An 18,494-nucleotide genomic window follows, 5' to 3' on the forward strand; every position below is an offset into this window, starting at 1 on the left:
TACAGTTCCTATGTCCTCTTAGGTGTGTATTCTCAAACTCAGAAACTTCACAGTTTTAGGGTTTTGTTCTAATTAAGCCAAGGATGTTAAACTTTCAGGGCTATGATCGACTTCAGCATCTTTGGGTTTTATTACAAGTTTCCCACTTCCTAAAACAAAAGATCCTGCAGAATGAGAGATTTTTCAGTGTCTGGCTGTTCTACTTATGTAAATGACTTACAGACCAACACAAGGGATTATTTTAAACAACTCAGAAACAATCCTGTAAACACTTATGCATAAAGCAATCAGTGAGTTCAATGGAACTATCCAACAAATTAAGCATGTGCATGTGTTAAATTTCTCTGTACACACCTGATCCCAGAGCAAAGCATTTGGGTATAAAAATCTACAGCTATGCAAGAGCTAATAGTGATCAGAGGAGCTGATCATACTGTCTTTGTTCTAGGGGGCAAGTGGAAAAAGCATTAATGCTCTGTGAGTGTCCAGGAGCTATATAAAAACCCAAGTAAGGGATCTCTTTCAGGGACTTGGAAATGTTTTGGATTTAATGGGTCAGTGACAAATGAATTGGAAAAAACTAAAAAGTAAGGATAAGATTCTGAACTAAAAGGACAAGGCAGGTAGCTTGCATCTAAGAATACAGCTGTGGAAGAGGAAAGAGAGAAAGGAGATAGTATAAGACTGAACGTGGGATTAAGAGAGAAAAGAGAAGGGACAGAAAAATACGAACACTTTTCTTTCATCTTGCTTTTAATTGTGAAGAGCCTCTAACATGAGCATTGTTTCCTTTATCTTTTCCTCCCAAGAGTGTTTGGCTAATTACAGGAAACTGAAAAGATCTCTTCCTAGTGATCACAGTTCTTAGAAGATAATACAAGTTTTGTGCAAACAAAGGGAAATCCATGTCCACTCATTCCAATGCTGAGAGGGAGCTCTTCTTTCTCTCCCCTTCTTCACAGGCATCTCTTCTTCTTCGCTGAAATACTTCTCCACAAACTGTCTTCCCTGTGGCATGCCCGCACTTCAGTTGCAAAATATAAACAATTGGCAAACACCAGCACAAATGACATATAAGGCACCTTGCTCATTGTAACCCAAACTATTTTGGGGCAACAGCTGGAAACACATTTAAATGGCATGTTTCAATGTACACATGTGGAAGATGCTTGAAAGCTATGTCACAGGAATCGTTAGGCCCACACTATTTTGCTCTCTAACACTTCAGTTCTGCAAGCTGAAAATAAATCCATACAAAAAAAAACAACAACCAGTAACAGGAAACAGTTGCAACTGGTATTTGATTCAGCAGCACCGATTTATGTCACACAGTCAGCAAGTGTAACTTTGTGTATCCCTAAACCAAGTTACAAGAAGGAGAAACTAAAATGGGCAATTTCCTGCTTCCAAGTGTCATTCCTTTACTGCAGCAACATTTCAAAACTTTTTGCAAAATAGAATTAATTAAAACCCTTTGACTCACTGCCATGAGTCAGCTTATAGCCTATCAGAGATACTAGGAGTCTCAAGACTCAGGGTCCTATGAGCTACATGTTTATCAGGTAGTGTTCATAGCAGAGATGAGTTGAGAGCTGGGAGACTAACCATACCTTCATTCCTGGCCTTAATTCCTGATTTTGATCCCTGCCACTCTAATCTTTGGCTGCCTTCCTTACTTTGCTCCAGTTTTGCCTCTTCCCTGCTTTAAACTCTCCCTGGTAGAGGTATTTCCTCCAGAACTTCTGCGGTCCTGCAGCTGTTACATGCAATTTGCTCAACATCAAGAACATCAACCTCTGACCACAAGCATTTTCTTCCTTCTTGGACTATATCCCTTGTGATCTCTCCAGTTCTTAATCTTTGTTCACTTTCACCCTGATCTCCACAGATTCATCCCAGACCTGGCTGCTCACTTCCTGACCACAGCGGCTATTTAGCATAGGCAAACAGGAGGCAGGCATTAACAGGTTAGGCAGTTGACCCATGGCAGCAACTCAACACAAAAATTAGAATAAAAAATACAGAGTTTCTGGGTCTGCACTCAGCCTATCAGCCCCAAACAACACATCTTCAAAACACTTCCCCTTTATCTCTGATGGCCTCAGCGCAGTGTTTAGCTGCAGAAATGTATGAGGAAGGTTATTCTGTCAGTCACAGCAAACCAAAATGGTTGGGATTTTCAGTTTTCAATGAAGCTGAGGCAGGAGAGAGAATTCTACCCTTAACTGAAAGAAGCAAAGTATGTGGCACAGAAAAATGGAACCAGTATTGGCTGCTTACTCCCAAAATGTACTTGCTACCCCAAATAAATTGTGTTTCATTCTTCATTTCTAAAGTTTTAAAATGAAGGTATTTGCTAGCTGCTGCTTACTAAAAAAGGTGGAGGAAAATTATATATATATTCAAAGAAAATTTAAAAAACCATAATTTTATTAAATTAAAGCAGCTTCAATGCACTAATTATGTGACCTGCAGCTGAAACATTGTTCTGATGTTTATCTTAGCCTCTGCATGGGTAGTTTTCTCTTGCGGTTAATCCCATTAGCAGTAAAATGGACTAAGACTTTGAATTCCTTTGTTCTGTTTTTTTACATGTGTAATTGCTGAGTTACTTCATATCATTGACATTGTGCATTTGCCTAGTTTCTTAAATAATGTAACTTATTCAGTAACAAAACTTTAACTTCTTTGCAATCTAAATCTACTTCCAGACAGATCAGTGAGCACAAGGCATAAGTAAACAGACATGCTTAGTTTGTATTTTGTTTTGCTTCGTGAAATAACAGAATCCATTCTAAATAGCTTTTTTCTTTCATTATTCATGGATGTTTCATTTTCTCTTTTTGAAACCTTTTAGTGTAAATTAAATAGTGGGAAATTAATGACAAAGGAAAAGGCCAAAATAGTTATATTCCTCTTGTATTTGTTTATATCAGATAGTGTGGAAAAGGAAATGGATGGAATAGTGGAAAAATGAATATTCAAAGCAAATATTTGAATCTGCTTCAGTAAATTTTAAGATTTACATTAAGCCCTACTGTGTAGTTAAACATAAAATCCCCAAATTATTAATTGTATCTTATGACTTCTGTTTTAAAGCTCTACACCTTGCAAAGACCGAGAGGAACTAAAATTAACCAGCCTGTCTGAAAGGGTCTTGTCATTACGTTTTCCTCTATTCTCTTGTCTTCAGCACCATCACATTTCTTTAAACTAGTCAAACACTCCTCCTTTCAATATTCGAAGTCACAGTCATTCTTCTGTCTTAGAAGGACTGTCAACACATATTCTAATAAACCAGAGTAGAGGTTGTTGAATGATACGAGGCAGTCTCTCCCCCTGGGGCTAAATATGCTGCCTTCACAACAGTCATGGGGCCTACTGGCTGACGCAGCACTGATTGGGTTTCCCACACAGCAGTAAAGCGCTACTGTTAAGATATCTAGAGGCCCCTTTCCAAACTGCCTTTTTCATTTACTTAGTTGAGAATGTTAAACATGAAATAAAATGAGCACTTCCATTTTCAAACATCACAGCAGCTTCTAGGCTGAAAAAAAGAATTGTGAGTATTGTCCTTAGGACTCCACTCCCACTGTGCACAGGTTCACTGCATTATGATGACCACACCATTTTATCTGGCTGTTCTACACTGTCTTCAGTGACTACTCACAGAGTGCTCTCAGAGGTTCTGAGAAGTTCCTCTTTTTTAATTCATGAATAATGTATTTTTTTTAACAAGTATCTTTTCTCCAGGATTTTTTTATGTGCTGTGGATTTCCTAAATTAAGTTACCAACCTCTTTCATTTCTCTAAACTGTAAGAGAAAACAAAGCCAAGCTACAGAAGATATTCTTCCAGCAATGGTATGGGATATTTTGGATCCTGGCTTTTAGCCATTTGTGTTGGTGACCTTAAAACTGGCTGTGGGTCTATCTCATGGAAAAGTTCCAAGCTGGTTGTCTAAGCAACCATCTATTCCAGAGTACCAAATAGTTCTAAATCACCTACAGAGTGTACATTTTAGGCACTTGTAAGTCAGGGATAAAATACACTAACAGCTGGCTGACCATGTAGTATGCTGGTTTTCTTTTTACAGAGCATGTGCATGTGCCCTTTTTTCCTCTAAACACAGCCATTAACAATGTTTTCTTGCTTGCTTCTTTACCCATGACACTTAGCATGCTGACTTCTTCCCCTACTGTCCACCCAAAGTCTAGTTCTGAGTAAAGTTTACAGTTATGTCTTTTTCCTAAAGGCACCCTAAGTTCCAACAGCTCATATGTTATGTGTCACTCATGAGATGTAAAGCTTTCTCTTAATACTAACTATGAACAGGCATGATGTTACACACTGCTGTATAGGTATTAGGCAAAAACATCTCTGAAAAATCCGGCCTCCATTCTGTAGCCAGCTGTCCTTTCCATCAGTATTCAACCTAGGCCAGGATCTAGGGAGGCTGCCACCAGTCAGTCAGTCAGCCTCAACTCTGTGGAAATTAGGCTGAAAAAAAACTACTTGTCCATCTTCATTTTGTTGGCACAATATAAACAGCTTCTCTGAATACAATATCACCCAGTGTTGCTTCATCTCCACAACAAACTGCAGTCTAGAATCCAAATGCTTTTGAAAGGGTCAAAGTTACTCAAAGAAGTGATTTGGGCTCAAATTCTGCTTTTCTATGCAGGTTATACTTATCACTGATTTCATAAGAAGCATGCAAAAAGGATACGAAAAAATTGGGCAAAGTTAGGTCTGAGACTCCCTAGGCTTTAAGCCATTTTAACATGGCTGTTTTTTTCCAATACAATATTCATTATCCTTCAGACAGTGACAGACAAGAAGCCCTGGTCCTATGGCAGCAGTTTGCATTTGAGTTCTCCAATAATGGATCTGTATCAGGACATCAGCTCTAATACACAAAAGAATCTGAAATGAAACTCTCATAACAAGCAGCATATTGTGGTCATCCTGTCCATCAACAAGCTCTTTAATCTTACAAATTTAATAAAATGCCACAGAGAGATGAGATGAAACTAGATCTAGTGCTAAGAGTTAAGACTCACGGCAGACTCTTTCATCTGTTCCATCAGTGCAGTCCTTCACTCGATCGCACCAATATGCACTTGGGATACACTGTCCATTTGAACATGTGAACTGCTGACTTGAGCATGTCCTTCCCGCTGCAAGAAACAGGCACTCAATCAATCTTTCCCGTCAACCAAGATTTTTAATGCAGAACAATATTATCACTTCTTCCTCTTTAACTACTCCATCCTTCTCACAAATGCTAGCACAAGACTTTCTTCCCCTGTACTTCTGTGTACTCAAAGAGATTAAAGAGCACTTGACAAACACATGGCAGATAACATAGTTCCATGAGGCCTTCTGTAGCCTGCAAGGTCACTGCTTTTCTCCACTGAAGGGGTTAACCTCTAGGTTAAAAATTACCTCCTTGTAATTGTTCTGGCTAAAAGATTAAGTTACTAATTCTCACAGTTTTAAAGTTTTCTCTATTATTCTACTTACTACATAAAAATCATCCAGTAACTCCATTATTTGGTCAACTAGAATGCCACGATGTAAACACATCAGAACTAGATGTAAAGCACTGCTTTCTAATACAGCACGGGCCTCAACAGTCAGGTTTATTTTACATTCCTAAGTACTAGAGGATGAAGAATAATTATATCTCTTCTCATGACAGCTGTGTCAGTAAAAAGCAACCACATAAAACTGTTCAATTCCACTTTGATTTTACTACAGCTAAATTCAATTCTCTGTTCTAGGGAAATTAATTGAATCTGAGAAGATACAGCTGAAGGGCAAAATGACTGCTAACTTTTCCTCCCTTCTGCCACCTGCACATTTGTTTCTTTCAAACTCATGTTATATCTCATCACCATCCCAGTCTATACACTGGCATCAAGTCTGCTGTTTTACGGGGGCTCTCCATTCCTCCTTCTGTCAGCAGTGTTTTCAAAGCATGATCGACTACTGGGATACTGGTGTCATGAGTTAAAACAAGAGGAAGGCAGTAATGTGAAACAAATACGTTTTAATTCTGCATGTGTGACTCCCAGAGCTGTCAGCCATTCTCCTCAGGAAAAATGTTTAATGTTTCAGGAAGGAAAAACTTTTCCAGGGTTCCCAAGCAAAAAGATGGAGTCTCTTTAGAAGAATAAGGACAAATACCAGGACATGGCTCTAAAACAGCAGCAGTGCCATTCTGTAGTTACTAACACTCAAGATTAACCAGTATATGGAAAATGATGTTACAGTGACCCAGTTAAAAAGTCAACTCAGAGTTGTTGCTCATTTTGCATTTTCTATCTACAGTTACCTTAGTTAAAACATAACCAGCAGTTGCACTGCATCTTCTCAGAGGAAGAGTGGAACAAAAAGCAGTCAACTTTAGTTCCATTTTTTCCATTCAGTGGGAACACATATCAAGAGATAAAAGTGAAAACCAAGTCTGTGAGCAAAATTCTTCCAAAACTCATACCTGTGAACCTCCTCAGAATCAAGGGGGTTAGTGAGTAGCTCCAGAGCTGTTCAGTTTAAAAAAGTTATCAAAAAATGATATATAGAATCAAAAGGAACATAAATTAATCTTATCCTCATCATTAAAGTAACTTCTAACACCAGAAGTAGCAGGAAAAAAGTTCCTCAGAACACTACACTTGTTCTTCCTATTTTATGCAAGAACACGGAGAATGTAATTTGGTGTGATAATCACCTCAGTCCCCTGTTCATCATGTACTTAACTGTATGCAGTCCTTAAACTGCTTAGTTACAAAATTCAAAAATCAGAGTAACATATTTTATTATTATCAATATTTATCTTGCTATCAATACTGAAATAAGAAAGAGCCTAGGGCTATGGCAGTTAGGCTGCTAAATGATTTCTTTGCTCTAAAATATACAGATAACATTAAACACTAGTTTAAAACAGCAGTTCACTTGAGAATAATATATAGCATAATAAATTGAAATACTAATACAAATTAGTTCCTAAATTTAAGCTGTCCAAATCATAATGAAAGACTCGACTCTCATCCCATACCAGGACTTTTTATATTCTTCCTGTCTGAACATGAGATAGAACAACTCTGGCCATTTTAAATAATAACGCCAATAAATAGCATCACTTAAGATGGTACAAGAATCTTCAGCAATGTTTACTTCAACTGACTGATATTTCCTCCTTTTTTAAATACATACAGATTTCTGATTTTTTTGAACTACTAAATTTCATATCAACTATAAAACTATTATCACTGTATATTTTTCTCCTTTTTTTCTCTTTTTAATTAACTGAAACATTGGTAATTTTCAGATTTCAAGACCTAGAGATGTCTTTTTGAACACACCTTCTGTATTTTATCTATTTCAGATTATTTTATTTCTTGAAACTAAAGAGACTCTTCTAGTAAAAGCTGTACCTAAATCAAGTTTGTTTCTGTATGTCCTCAATATGCTGCTATGTGAAATACCTTATTTCACAAAGCTGATATAACATTAGAACTGAAATACTTACGACATTGTTGATGCTCATCTGAGCCATCTTCACAGTCTTCCTCATCATCGCAAACCCATGAGTGTGGGATACATTCGCCATCAGTGAGACACTGAAACTGATTTCCCTCACAGGTAGGTTGTGCTAGTGTAAGCAATGAAAAAAAAAAAACATAATTTCACAGACATCTGGGAAAGCACTTTCAAAGAAAACAATTAAATAAGGCAAAAGACTTAAGGTTCAAGTGCCACTTGGCTGTAATTTCCACTAAGGAGGCATTTGACAAACCAAAGAAAATGGACAGAGCAAGGAAGGCAAAGTGGGCCAGCAGAAGGGTGCTCAAAGGCAAAATTTAGACTAGTGAATATGAATTTTCAGTTTTGTGTTCTCCCATGGAAACACAAGCTCCTCTTGAAGGCAGGTTACAGGAAAAGCTTAAGGCTCTGAATTGCCCTCTTATGGCACAGCCTGTTACACATGGAGTCAACATTAGCTTCCCTAGTTTCAAAGGGGTCTGTTCAATTGCTCTCAATCTACCTCAGATGCTCTATCCCTGGTGGGAAGAAGGTCTTTCAAAACAAGCTCATGACTCTTCTCCATGAATTCATGAGATGAAAGTGAGGGCCAGGTCAGAACCTGAATGTTGTTGGCCCAGCTCCACTCTGTACTTTTCAAATAGCCAAACAACAGAGAGCTATTAGAGAGAAAGATAATGTTTGAAATTGTATTACTGCTGATTCTGTCCCTAGTTAATACTCCTGGGAAGAGTCACTAGTACAACACAGTCCAGTAGATAGGACTCTGGTCTTCGCCCTCTTTTTTTCTCAGGATTATGTTGTTGCAGTATTGCAAAATCAACTAGAAACACTTGTGCTCATGGGATGATATGCAAGCACAGCTAACAATGCAAATAAAGCATCAAGGGAGAAATGTAAATCACTCTGTAGATTTAGAGTTGAGAGGTACAAAATTACATTAGAAGTAAAGTAATTAGAGGGATAAAACTGATCACATGCTACAGACAATGCACTTCATGCATATTTTCTTTGATTCCTGTTGTAAGACTCAAAGAATAACATTATAATAAAATTTTAATCCTTAGGCCAGTTTCAAACATTTTAAAACTATTTTCCTAGACGCTTACATGTCCCAGTACCTATCACACATTAACATGCTGTTTTTAAAAGCAGTTAACTGAAGAAATTTAATTTTCATCTTCCTAGTTTATCATATGTATGAAAACAAGAACAACTCAACTTCATGCTTAGAACTATGACGACTGTAGTAAATGTTGGTTCTTTTTATTTTTTTATCTTTCACAAAGTCAACATGAATTTTACCCACTCCTTGTTCAAAGCCCAACCACTTCTTTCCAGTTGCAGTTCAGAACTAATTGAAATAACAGGCTATAAGAGACCACCATTTTGTTTTTCCAGTTTAAAGCATTCTTCATCAAGAACTGCAATGGGTTTTGGAGTTAACTAAAGCACTAAACAGCAAACCAGACTGCCAAGCTGTGTGAATGACCTCCAATTATTATACGGGTCAAGAAGCAATAGAACAGTACAGCGTGAGAAGATCCAACATAAATCAGTCTTTCTCAGTTATCAGCTGAAGGGCAAAAACTGACCTAACCTATAAGTGGGCTCATAACTGCACCAGCCCACGAAACCTTAAAAACCACTAGAACCGAGAAGGTGAAATGCACGTGAGTTCCTGAAAACAGACTGTTAAGGCCATTTCTTCATTTTCAGAACCTTTTAACATTCAGCTTGAGAGACTCTTTCTACACTGATATAACAGCCCATCTGTATACAACTGTTGTCCCTGAATTGCTGGCACGAAGGGCAACATGACCAACTCTAGACAATTAACCAAGGCTCCACCTAAGGTGCAGTAGGTACAGGTTATTGTCTAGGGCCTGAAAGATCAAAAATTTATAGCTCAACTGATGCTGATGGTAGCTGTATGTACATCTAACATTCAGGACTACTGCAATGATATAATACAATAGCTCTCTACATCTACTTAGAAAACAGTCATCAAAAGAAACTCAGATTTTTAAGAGAAGACTAAGTCATGTTAGAAGTGGAGCACTACTTGATTTGCAGACTACCTAAGCCAATGGACTCAAGAAATACAACTCTTCAGCAGATTCTGCAGTCTTCTGGGGACAACTAGGAGTTTTCTCCCCTTCCAATATTCATCCTGTACCACAAGTACAGTTGAGCACACTGGGATCTCAATATTTTTTATATTACCAAAAAGTTGCTCTATAGTTGTTTTACTTACGACAACCAGCTTCATCTGTATCATCCGAGCAGTCTCTAGCCCCATCGCACCTCCAATCTGCAGGAATACAGCGTCCATTTCCACATCGAAACTGCCCCCGCTCACATCCTGTGGTAAAGCAGAGAAACAAGTAGGTTAGCATTATCAGCACATAAAACCAGACAGTGCAGTGCATTCCTGTCAAACGACTGCTATCTATCAATCACTTTACAACATGAAAATGACAGAAAGTATCATGATAATACAAAAATATAACTAAGTGTGTATACATATACATATATGTATAAATGATCTCTAAGCACCCAGTCAACCAAAACAAACAAAAAAGAAAAACTAGCTCTCAACCTTACAGGGCATTTTTCAGTCAAATTCCTACAAAATTCACATTCTTTTAATATTTGTATATTATATAAACAAACAAAACAAACACTATAAAGAAAAAAACACAGGAAAAATAATCTAAACAAGTCTCAGAGTAGCACCTGTACTACAGAAACTTATTTAGCAAAAATGTATCAATTTTAAATTCACAAGCAGTATAGACTTAACTAAAGGTAGGGCATCATTTTCCTCATTACTTTTAAGGGCTAAACATGCTGAACATTAGTCCTCCCCAGAGTCCCTAAGGATTTAAAAAAATAATAATAATCCCCTTAGCTGAAGTGGAAATTTTGTTTCAGCAGTGACCACCTGAAAGTATAGAGAGACCTCAGCTTTGTTTTGGTTTTTAATAATGCCCCAATATTTGAAATCTTTCCTCTGAAGTATAGGAAAGCATGTCTTCAGTCAACATTTGAATAGCAAATAATTTTAAAAGAAATTAAGCTCTCAGACATTTATGGCTGATCAAAAGCTATCCTGCTGTCATTCCCTCCTGCTTAACCTACTAAGGATTAAGACCTGATAAAGAATCATTCATTTCCAGGTGTAAATGCAGCTGGATCAGGCCTTTATTAGAGTCGACTAATGAAATCTCCAGTCCCATAGGAAAGAGAAAATGCACTGTTTATGGCCTTTCATTGACTACAGCCTCATAAAAAGAGAGTGAGCAGTTTTATAGGTCCCCAAAACAATGAGCTATAACATAATTAGGTTCAACAGAGTTCTGTTTCATGTTAATCTGTTGTCAGCACCTCAGAGAATGGAAAACTGAACAAAAATACCTGAGGTAGTAGTAAAGCACAAATCTGAAGGGAAAAAAAAAAATCCTGTTTCCTGATTTAATTAATAGCCATATGATAAAACATCTTTCAATTATTCTGAGTGATTTGTCCAGAGAAGATAACCTCAGTATTCATAAAGCACAACCACCTACTTTTTGAATTCATGATGACATAAATAACATGTTACCCTAACTTTCATGTAAAACCAGGCATATCAACACTGTCACATAAACACAGTTAAGTGATGTATTCCTAAGGGATATAGGCAAGCTACTTTATGCAAGGAATGTTCAAATCTGATTGTCTGGTAGTGACATCCTGATTTATAATGTATCCTGCAAATGGTCAAAAATTTTACTTGGATAAATGGTGGTACGGAGTGGTACAGGAGTATGTTCACCCAAATACCTTCTATAGACTAATGCATGATGGTGGTTGGTGGTGCAGGTCTGGGGTTGGTGGTGCAGGTCTCTTATCAACTACCTTTAAAACACAACAACCTCCCTTGCAAAAATGCCCTGAAGGAATGTACAAGTTCACTCTGGAATCCCAGGCCCTCTTGCTGAATTTTGCCCTACAAAGCAACATTTCCATATGAGATTAGTAGCAAAAGCTCTAACAAACACGACACACAAACCACTGTGTATCAATTGGAATTTCTATGCAAAGCAAATACTAAATCTGCTTTTATATTTACTATGTTACTGATATTCAAAACCATCGGAATATTCATAGCTAGCTACTTAAAAAGAAGTTACAATTCAGGATTAAATCTGCATCCACATGATTAGAATAATTTCTAATGAAATATGCTTATAAGCAAGCAATATGAGCAATTTGTATATTATTTCTAAATAGTAACTAGGTAAAAAAGCTGTCAAGCACTATATGCCACTGCTAATTTATTTTTCCTATCTTGTATTAAGTTGCTATAGTTAAACATACCCTTATAGTGATAAAAATGAGGAGATAACACTGATAAACTTTTTAGAAAGCATTATAAACATAGCTTTTGTACAGCATGAGAAATGGTAACTGGATGTTAACAGAAAACCTGCAAACCATGCAGTTCTCCTACACTCTGTAATACTTTGCAGAATTACAGTTTAAGTTGCTCACACCTACGTACAGTAAGCACTGTATCGATGTCCATTTATACAGTTCTTCAGCAGACCTATTGTAATTCAATTACGTCATTAGGCTTTTCAAATATTATCCTCCATGCTTACTTATAACTGAAGCCAAAGAGCTCTGAAACACCTAAAAGAAAAAAAAGACTGATACTTCACTTACCACTGTTTTATATTATCTTTAGAACAAAGAAAATTACATAGCAGATAATGATGCTAATTCATTCAAAAGACAACCCTTGAAAATAAGTAATATGGAAGAAGTAAAAGTGGCATGCAGTATCAAAGGCACTTCTCACAAAGGTTCAAAAAAGCTTGTGTTTCAACTGGGAACAAACCCAATTTTAAGTTTGATAAAGAAGAAAGCAATCAGGGGGAAAATGCATGATTACAAGATTACTGCTATGAATACCCAAGAGAAATATCCAGAATGACAGAAAAATAATCATGTCAGCAATAACCAGGTTTGTTAATACGGACACCTACAGAGACCGTTTTCTCAAAACTTCTGCTAAAACCAAGTACGGGAAACTACCTTGAAGATCTGTGATTTAGTTACTATGAATTTAGTTAGAAATTTTAAATAGTATTAAGTAAAAATGCTGCAGGCATTACACACACTGATCAGTAATGTTCCATAGAGGAAACATATGGAGACCAAAAGGACTATTTCCATTGATACATGCTATGCAATGTGAGCCTGCAGCACCTGGGTTTCAGCAAGAAGGCAGACTGTCAGAAGACAAGGGGTATCCACTTGTTTATTGCCATTATCTGAAGTCTCAATATGATTAGTCATTAATAATTTTATGGAAGGTTTTGCTTTCAATAAGATTTTTTTTTTTTATGTCAAGGCAGACAAAATTAATACTAATGAGCTAATTTCCATAGAAATTCTGGTTTACTCTGACAGATGCTGATAAAACCAGACACCTCTTTCAGGCAAGCAGAATCCTGTTAGCAGGAATCCTGGACAAAATAACCACGGAGTTTAAAAACGAGCAGTAAAATAATTAGTCTTCACTGTCATGCTTAAAATTTGCTAATATAAAATAATCTAGGTGATTTTTGAAAGTTCAAAATTCAGAAATGATCAAATTTTTGGTGTTGCTCTACTCGAACTATAATTCAGTTTTTGTCTTCTGACTGTGATTAAAGCATTACTAAAATACAGACTGAAGTATGCATGGCAGTCCTTAAGAATCACACCAGAATATATATAAAGAAGCATCTCTGGGTACTAACAAAAATATTTTTGAAAGGTAAGGTCTGTTTTAACTGCCTAATATTAAGGAAAACACCAAGGTAAAAACAAATGAATGGTATCGTCTTTAATATAAACCAGTTTAGTTCTGAAAAATGCAAACCAAAGACCAGAAGCATCACTGGAAAAGCAGAGCACAAAGCATTGCTTCTAAACTTCTTGATATATTTCCTATGTCTGAGCTTTATGCTAACTTTGTCACTAGACTTCATGTGGTCCTCTGCATCTGGGATTCTCTTGTAAAAGATTCCTGAGTGGATGTTTTAGGTTCACAATTTGCTCTGAAAAAAGAAGGCGGTTAATGTTACTGGCTCTGGGTAAGCTAATTGCACAAAGATTATGCCATGTAGTCATTTTCCACTGGAATAAATCAACATAATAATGATTTTGTCAGACCAAAGACTGAACAAAATACTAATCAAAAAAAACACATTTGAATCATAGAATCATTTGGGTGGCTTTTAATTTATTAAAAATAAATGTATCTCTTACCAATGGAAATAATGTGATACAAGCACTATTCAATACAATTAGCTCAGATTCTTCAAGACAAGTTTTGCCCAGCAAGTGTTGCCTGAAGAGGAATGAAGCTAAACCCTTGCTAACAGCAAATCCCACTGCCACTAGAGGATAGTAGTCAACCTTCACAGCACTAATGAATGTTACTCAATGTCACATTAGGTCATATGGAACTCCAGCAGAAGAGAGAGAGGTTAATAGCTTCAGGCATTTCACAGCACAATGGTTGCACCCATAGGGTTACAGCCTTCAATAGGAAGGCAGCCTATTACAGGCTCTCAAACTCTCCTGTGCTTCATTTGCCCCAATATGTTTGTGTAGAAATATTGAGATTGAGACCTAAAGCTTAAATAAAATCCTCTTGCGTTAAAATCAGAATGTTACCTTCACTTTATAATGGAAACCTATACTGCCCCACTCTCTGCCACTCTGCATTACTCCAGACTCCTTTCAGCTCTTCTTTGAACAGTTCTAGTCTTTTCCAATTCTTTTAATAAATTTTCTACCTGCCCATTCAACCTTGAAGTCTCTCATACTTTTCTAACTTTGACTACAAATCTTTTGAATTACATTTGTGATCCAGAGATTAAAGGCACCGTGAGATTCTGACTATAAAGAACAGACCAAAACCCCTTATTTCTTCTTTCTTACTCATGCCCACAATACCTTTGAGAACTGCTAACACCTCTTTACCAATTAAGCCCGAATGAAAGATTTAAAGTAATGAAGAACATGTTAAGCCCAGGGTAGGTTGTACCACTTTCAAACTGTCCACTCAGAAATGAAACTTACACTCACTTGACACTTCAAGAGTCTTCTCTCTCAATGGATTTTTTTGTATTTAAAAGAGTAACATTCTTCAAGGTAATATTTTTCCAACTGAACAGTTCCACCTTTAATACATCTGCAGCTTTTCAACAAATAAGTGCAAACAAGCTGTACATTACAAATGTCTTCCACATACATTTTACAAAAAGAAAACCAAGCAATAAGCTCTCTTTTCTTCCTTTCTGCCTTCTGACAGGGTACTTTTTTTCCCATTCACCCCCAGACAGAACAGCCCACTCCAGTGGCACTGCAGGTGCCTGGAGAATCACCTTCCATACACTTTGCTGTCAGATTTTTGCCTAGCTTAATTGCATATCAAACAGCCTGAGGTTTTGGAATGCTCAGGGAGGGGAAGCTAAAACTCTGGAAATTCCATCTCTGTTCCCCCACACTAATGAGGAAAGAAGTAAAATCCATAGCTCAGGAAAAACCTTTGCTTATTATTGTAAAATGTGCTGTGATATTGAAAAGTAGCATTCTGCTAGCAATTACAATAGGTAAACGTAAAGAAAAATGGTCTGATATAATTATGATAGATTTCATATATCAATATTTAACTTTCAGTACTTCTACACTGTGAAAACTCCTTTATATTTAATACAAACTGTTCAGATGAAAAAAACACCGACCACATAAGCATTTAAAGGTATTACAGAAAGCTGTACAAGGTTTATTTTCAGCTTTCAAGACATTGCAACACAGAACATCTTTTGTACCTACATGTCTCTAAACCAGATTATATTGGAGAAATCTGACAATATGAACAAAATGACAATATCAACAAAAAGGCAATACGAATGTGAGTCTGCACCCACTTCACATGACCAAAAGATCTCTGTATACAGGCTGACAGGTAGACAGGAGACTAGTCAAGGGACAATCTGAAGCAGAAGAGCAAGAGAGAGTTACAATATGAATAGGAAGCACAGGATTTCTTTTACTGAATTAACATCCAATTAGATATTATAACGAGATTATTAGTAAAATAGCTTCTATAGACTCAGTAGTTGATCAAGGACTCTTTGCACCTTGCACTGTACAAACGCTTAACAAAAAGAAGGGTCACATCCTAGACAGTTTACAGGATAAATGATGATAGGTGCTTGAACTCACCTGGGTGGCCCAATGTCAACAAGCAAAGGCTAAATGGCCCCTTTTTTTTGCAACGCAAAATCTGGAGTGCTACTGTTTCTCCAGTAGCACTCCAGGAAGTCACAGTACATGAGAGGCAAACTCAGTTTTGCTGGTATAATTATTAGGCAGCACAAGAAACAACATGCACCTTGATCCTTCCTATGGAGGGGCCTCCACAGGAAGCCTTTATCAATTGGTGTTGGAAGGGCTCCTAGCCAGAGACTCCACCTCTAACTCTAGTGTGTTTAATGTAATCAATGCACTACTCTTCACAAAAATTGTCTACTCTGTTTTTAAATTCAATTATTCATCTGAATGCCAACAACATAATGAGATGTGTGTGCAGAAGTGCCTCATTTACTTAATTTGATTGTTTTATTATGCACCCCCTAGCCTCCAAGCTAAGATATGGGCATTTTAGAAAACTTTCTGGTACACAGATGATACAGATTATTTCAGATTATTTCACTGTGGGGGTATGTGGAAATGATAAAGGACTAAACTTGAAGCAACAGATCTAGTTCTCCGTTGACACAAAGTGGACTAAGAGATTTGGTTCCCAAGTCCCACTTGCACAACTTCCTCAAAAAATAGCAGAAACCTATTGATAATAAAATAGCTTTTACTCACCCAAACAGCAGAAAAATGATACTTCTACACCTTCTCCCTAAAAATCCACTCACATGTAGAACTCCCTATATTATTGGATTATAAATAAAACTGATACCAGGAAGGTGAGAGGAATGAAAACAGAAGGTAAACTTAAGTTTAATTATTTGTTTCTTTCTGTAAGTCTACCCATATATGCAGAGTCTATTTCTCAGATTAAGGAGCTAGATATTCCATACTCACAGAAGAGGAAACTGAGTAAACCACATTCTGAGTTCATTGGAATGATGGGTATCAGAATCTGTAATAAATGGATCTTGCCTGTCAGACTAGAACCCAATGCTACATTTTATATTACACACTGATTTTTAATAAATAGCACCTTAAAATTCAAGAACAAAAGTGAAAACTTTGCCTTTCAAAATAGACTTAGAAATATCATGTTTCACTGCAGCAACAGCAGGTTTTTATTGTTTCTCTTTCAAAACCACTTGCCAAGTAGTTAAGGAAGTCCAGAGACAGCAAAATATGTATTATATTCTGTGATTTGTGTGTGCACGCTCCTGCATATGCAGACGCTTGTCAACCAAAACCATTGTTAAAACTAAAGCATCAAATCTGGTTTTAATAATACTCACATGCAAAATGTTTTTTGAACATATTAAAATTAGTATATTGTATGTTAAACTATTTGTTCTCAGTTAATACAATTATAAAAGGACTATAGATTCATTTCTACTAATGCCTCAACATAAATCCAAGAATTAAACAAACTCAGGATTTTAATCTACTGAAACTAAGCAGGAAAGCTTTCCTGCAAAGAAAAAAGGGTTCAAGTCTCCTGCAGACAAAAAGTTCAAAGGAATGACACTGTAAATGCCTCCTAGCAACATTTAAGATATTCATAATCCTCATCCTCTCTACCTTACTTTAGCTTTATTTATTGAAAAAGCAACAAATACAAACAGTCTGATAAAAATAGAAATGGTTTCTAAATTATTTTTTAACAAACCTATTCAATTTTATTTTCTTCAAGTATAAGCCTGAAGTAATAATGAAGAGAACAACCCTAATTTTCTAATAAATCACATATGGACCTCTTAGAAAAAAAAACCTCATTTCAAATGTTTTCTTTCTTAAAGCTCTGGTATTCAGAACAAAATAACTATAGCTTCTACATTATCACTTTAAAACCAGCCATTCTGGAAGAAAAAAAAACAAAAACAAACCCAAAACAATAATATATAGAATATTTTTTAATTATTCACATCGATCTTAAACATAGAAAAAAACCAAACCTTCTTGAATCTAAAATCATGACAGTTCACTTACCATACATGTTCACAAACAGCACATATCCATACTATGTATCTTTACCACAGTACAAAACTAAAAGCAAATTAATCAAAATTAAGTTCCTTTATAGCCTTTCTTCAACTCACACACTTTTTAGAAAGCAACAAATAAACTCTTACTATCTTCTTAGTCCTATAATAATCAGGAATAAGAAATAATCCTTTTAAACAAGGGCTAATTCTAATAGACAGGAGGTGATATACCTTTCCACTGATAAAGTAAATATTCCTTAGATTGAACAGATCAGTTTCCTTCTTCCATTTAAGTCACTGTGAAACTTCTTCTCCTTCAGTGATAACTAATTTTTGTTTGACACTTTCTTTAATCCCAACTGTATATAAAGTATTTTCCAAGGTGAGACCAACAAAAACTATGTGTACTCCTTTCTTAGAGTATTTAGTAAACATTATCAGCATGGCTATAATTCAAGAGAATCAGTCTTTGAAGTACTAAAAGATTAGACTTTACAATATAAAAATGTATTTCAGACACATGACGTATGTTCTGCACTAAACAGGATAACCTCAACCAGTTGTCTTGACATTAGGTGTCTTAGTCCACACAAAGGACCTGCGACTGCATTAGCTGGTTAAGCAAAGCAAGCACTGTGGAGCTATAGGGAAGGCTACATGTTTGAGCTGTCCTAAATCCTTCCTTTCCGTGAATGGCACATTAAATTTGTA

General features: G+C 36.4%; 1 protein-coding gene across 2 annotated transcripts in view; it reads right to left on the reverse strand.

The window, feature by feature from the left end:
* The window catches only part of LRP2 (LDL receptor related protein 2), a 123,740-nt gene that overhangs the window by 94,650 nt on the left and 10,596 nt on the right, over positions 1-18,494 (reverse strand). For both annotated transcript variants that reach the window (XM_061452900.1, XM_061452890.1), the window contains exons 2-4: positions 9,809-9,916; positions 7,538-7,660; positions 5,064-5,180 (exon numbers count right to left, since the gene is read on the reverse strand). In XM_061452900.1, the coding sequence (XP_061308884.1) occupies positions 5,064-5,180; positions 7,538-7,660; positions 9,809-9,916 (348 nt within the window). The remainder of the gene's footprint in view (positions 1-5,063; positions 5,181-7,537; positions 7,661-9,808; positions 9,917-18,494) is intronic.

The sequence above is a fragment of the Pezoporus flaviventris genome, unplaced genomic scaffold (assembly GCF_033815535.1).
Source record: "Pezoporus flaviventris isolate CSIRO_AGI_PZ_B2104156 unplaced genomic scaffold, CSIRO_AGI_Pfla_v1 ptg000001l, whole genome shotgun sequence".
Taxonomy (NCBI): domain Eukaryota; kingdom Metazoa; phylum Chordata; class Aves; order Psittaciformes; family Psittacidae; genus Pezoporus; species Pezoporus flaviventris.